General features: G+C 43.3%; 1 protein-coding gene across 1 annotated transcript; it reads right to left on the minus strand.

Moving 5' to 3' along the window:
• Positions 1-264: 264 nt before the first annotated feature.
• LOC132181009 (F-box/kelch-repeat protein At3g06240) lies at positions 265-3,572 on the minus strand. Its single transcript, XM_059594047.2, has 2 exons — positions 3,546-3,572; positions 265-1,599 (listed from the first exon to the last, which is right to left on the minus strand). Exons 1-2 carry the CDS (start codon positions 3,570-3,572, stop codon positions 439-441), a joined length of 1,188 nt encoding a protein of 395 aa, XP_059450030.2. The 3' UTR covers positions 265-438.
• Between the last annotated feature and the right edge of the window lie 484 nt (positions 3,573-4,056).

The raw sequence follows: 4,056 nt of genomic DNA on the forward strand, positions 1-4,056 counted from the left end.
AAACAAAAAATCAATCTCTACCACCATTAGCTATTTCATTTTGCCATCCAACTTTACCTACGCCCATATAAACATACATATAAGCATTATCAACCATCAAATGGAAGTAGAAAAAGATGAAGAGGCTTGCTTTCCAAGCATAGTGCTCAATTTCCTGACCTATGTGAAAGACTGGAAATTTGAACTGTAAAACATTAAGCGATCGGAATAGGGAACTTATAGTAATAAGATGCAAGGTATTAGCATTTTGTAATACAGCTTGGACCAGCAAATTGATTAGAAATTTATTGGGATTTATAAAGGGGTATGCAAATTGGAAACTGCAGTTTTTACTTCTACTGTAAAACTTCTTAAAAGTACAATGTGGAGCTAGCATCAAGTACCTCGCGTTTACTAGCTTTTCTTTGTGCGCTTATTACCACCAGACGAATTCCCCTGTCACCCCGGAACTTGGTCTTCTACATTCAGTAGAACAAGGCTCTCCACATAAGTATCTAAATAAATCTCCATAGGGCCACAAATGGGAAGATCTAAATATCCTTGGCTACTTGGTCCGAAAGAAAACAACCTTCCACAGCTTCCAGCCTTGTGCACTAGAACTTCACCACTCTTTGTTAAGCCTACCACCCTGTCAAATCTCCCAATACGAACATCAAACAGCTTGGTCCAAGATTCTGCTACTCCATACTCTTTCATCACCCACACGGCGTGAGACACCTCATTACGATATTGCCACAATAACGATCTCTCCCTCTCTACAAAAGCAAGCAACCCATCAACTAGCCCCACAGTAACGTTCAAGCCTTTCCGCCCTTGTAAACTCTTAGGCATACCCATCTCACCAAAGGCCTCATCCTTCATATTAAACCACACGATCGCATTGAGAAAGGCGCCCTGGCGCTGTGAAGTGTGTGCGGGCCAGTGGAGTGCTCCATTCACGAAAACTGATGAGGACCACCTATTCATGAGGTAGGGAGGAGCGGGGGCCGTAATAGAGCGCCATATGCCAGTTCGAAGCGTATAAATCTCAACCAGAGGTGGAACAACGTATAAATCAAAATAATCAATGGCTGGGAGGTACACAAGCCTCACCAATTTGTAATCATCGGTCATGGGATCATACCCAAACCCAACAGACTGGTTTAACGAACCGCGAAATCCAATATTGGGCATCGGAAGGGAAATGGCTTTTTGAATAGAGGGGTTCCAGAGAACACACAACCCTCTCTCCTTATTGAAAGTCAAATTGGCAAGACAAAGTAGGCCGTTAGATGAACCCACTAAGTGCAAGAAATAGTTCATGCTTTGCTGTATACCACGCAATTCTATGGAATGTGATGGGTATTCAAGGAAATCCGGTTTCTGTTCTATTTCTCGATCGAGATACAGCATGAGGGTGTGTATGGCGTCTTCATAGCTGGGTTTGTTGTCGTGGTGGCTGAGGAAAACGTAAGGTGGGTGTTGAGAGTTGGAAAGAGAACGATTGAGGTGGGTGGAGATGAAGTGGGGATTGGAGATTAGAGAGCACCATGCCTTTGAAACGCACCTGAATCTCATGAGCGACTTCACCGGCAGTCGTGAGAGGATGTCGGCGATAACCTCGTTTGGGAGACAGTCCGACATTGTGTGGAAATGGAAGAGAGCGGCAGTTGTGATGCACAGAGGCCGCAACTGAGAGCTGAAAGAGAGGAAAGTAGTAGATTCGGTGACAGCACGTTTTTTATTTGGGAATAACTTCAATTGGAAGGCAAAAAGGGGGGTTTTCTGCCACCACTCACAAGCTGACACCTCAGCTTAGCACATAAACTCAAAATGAGAACAAAACAACATATTATTCCTCCCACATTGACCTGCCGCCCACCTCAGCCTGAAGCCGCCGCCCCGAAAACGCCGCTTCCGCTTCCGCCCCTTAGGGGTGGCCCATAGCCACCCCAGCCACCACGGCGCGGCCACCCCGTGGCCTGGGAGTGGCCGCACGGGCCCACCCCAGCCAGATCTGGGGTGGCCTGCGAGCCACCCCATGGCCTAGGAGTGGCCGCGCGGGCCACCTCGTGGCCTGGGAGTGGCCGCGCGGGCCACCCCGTGGCCTGGGGGTGGCGACGTAGGCCACCCCAGCCAGATCTGGGGTGGCCTGCGAGCCACCCCGTGGCCATGGGTTGGTTGCGCCGACCACCCCGTGGCCTGGGGGTGGCCGCGCGGCCACCCAGATGGGGCTGGTGGTTCCTCATTTTTGTCCTCATTTTTTTTTTTTTTTTGGTGTTTTGTTCTCATTTTAAGTTTTTGCATTTTTCTTAAAATGTTGATGTGTCATGTTGTGATTGGTGGGCAGAAAACCCATGTTTTCTGCCACAACCGTATGGCAGCAGCTCTCTTTTTATTTTTCAAGGGTTCAACAAAAGAGTCGTTGACTCAATAATTAATGAATAGAATAAAATAAATCACTTAAAATATAGGGTAATGTAATATAACACGCGGCATGCCAAAAAAATTTTTTTTAACAAAAAAAAAAAAAAAAAATTTTGCACTCATGCCCATGCCACGCACGACGCGTGCTGCTAATCAGGACTCTAAAATATGGGACAGGCTTACCTACAGTAGACAAAACTACCGCATATCTGCGGTAGTTTTGTTGGAAGGCTGGGATTTTAAGTTAGAGTTTTTTAAACCCAAAAGGCTAACGTGGAATTAAAAAAAAAAAAAAGCCGTAAAATATTCCGTTAACTTCAATTTTTTTTTTTTTTTTACCCAAACCGTCTCCCTCTCTTTTTTCTCACCATACCCAAAACCAGCGCTTCATTGGCTGTAGTAGCCACCAGGGCTGAGGATCTTGGTCAAGGAGCTAGGATTGAACCTCTACCAGCAGCATATCTCCTCCAAAGGTTGATTATTTTCTACATTATTTTCTCTGTTTTCTTTTGCATTATTTTCTCTCTTTTTCTTTTTCTACCCAAAACCGACCAGATTTGTTTTCTTTTTCTACCCAAAACCAAGGATTTGGGTAGAAAAAGTATTGGATGGGTCAAAGGGTCCGAACGACCTTCCGCCCACACGCGTCGTGTTCCAGCCCTTCGAGGAGGCCAAGAAGGAGCTCGATTTCATCCCACCGTCCCTCACCTCTCGCTTTCTCCCAAGAACTACTCCAACGAGTGTGAGGCTACGATTAACAAGCAGATCAAGTGGGTTTTTTGTTTGGATTTCATCGCTTTAAATCTTTTACATGTTCGGGTTTTTTGTTTGGATGGGTGTTCACGGCCAAAATGTTTGTTTTTGACGGCATTTTTTTTTTTTTAAAGTTCACGTTAGCCTTTGGAGTTAAAAAAGCCCAACTTAAAATCCCAGCCTTCCGACAAAACTACCGCAGATATGCGGTAGTTTTGTCTACCGCAGGTAAGCCTGTCCCCTAAAATATATATCATGTCCATTAATAGGCATTTTTACATGAAATGGATCATTTTCAGTTCATTTATTTAGCGCATTTAAGATGATGATATTGTCTTTATTTTTAAAAATAAATTTTTTAGACAAATTTATTCTTCTAAATGCACTAATAGTTTGAGCAACAGAAAACTCATTAGTAGTGCCACATTAGCAAAGTGTGATATATGACATTTTTATACGTGCAAAAACAACGAGTAACTCATGTGAAATGACTGTTCGGTGAAAAGACACCCGAGTCTCACCTATGCGAATAAATTGCTACTTGAATGCCCCTATGAATGAGAAAAACAAAATTCAAGAACTAATAAGTGTCTTTAATCTAATACCATGTTAAATCATACTCTCGAGCAGGAGGAGGGGGTTAAAAGGGAAGAAAGATAGAAATATTATATAATGTGGGGTTTGAATTTGATGAAGAATTGTATTATATTTAACCACCTGTAAATAAATGGATACAAATGAAATAGAGATGATCATTTTTCTATTTTTACCAAGCATGCCACAAACCACTTTCATTATTCTATGGGTAAAGTCCATTTAATCCCTTCAAACTACAACCTTAATGACAATCTACCCTTCAAACTATCAATTGCGACAATTTACCCTCCAAACTACCAA

The sequence above is a fragment of the Corylus avellana genome, chromosome 5, assembly GCF_965113065.1.
Source record: "Corylus avellana chromosome 5, dhCorAvel1.hap1.2, whole genome shotgun sequence".
NCBI classification, from domain to species: Eukaryota; Viridiplantae; Streptophyta; class Magnoliopsida; order Fagales; family Betulaceae; genus Corylus; species Corylus avellana.

Coding starts and splice junctions, on each gene's coding strand:
- LOC132181009 (XM_059594047.2), bottom strand. CDS start 3,572: ATGAGTTTTCTGTTGCTCAAACTATTA. Junction 1,600..3,545: donor TTCTGTTGCTCAAACTATTA/GTGCATTTAGAA, acceptor CTCCCAAACGAG/GTTATCGCCGACATCCTCTC.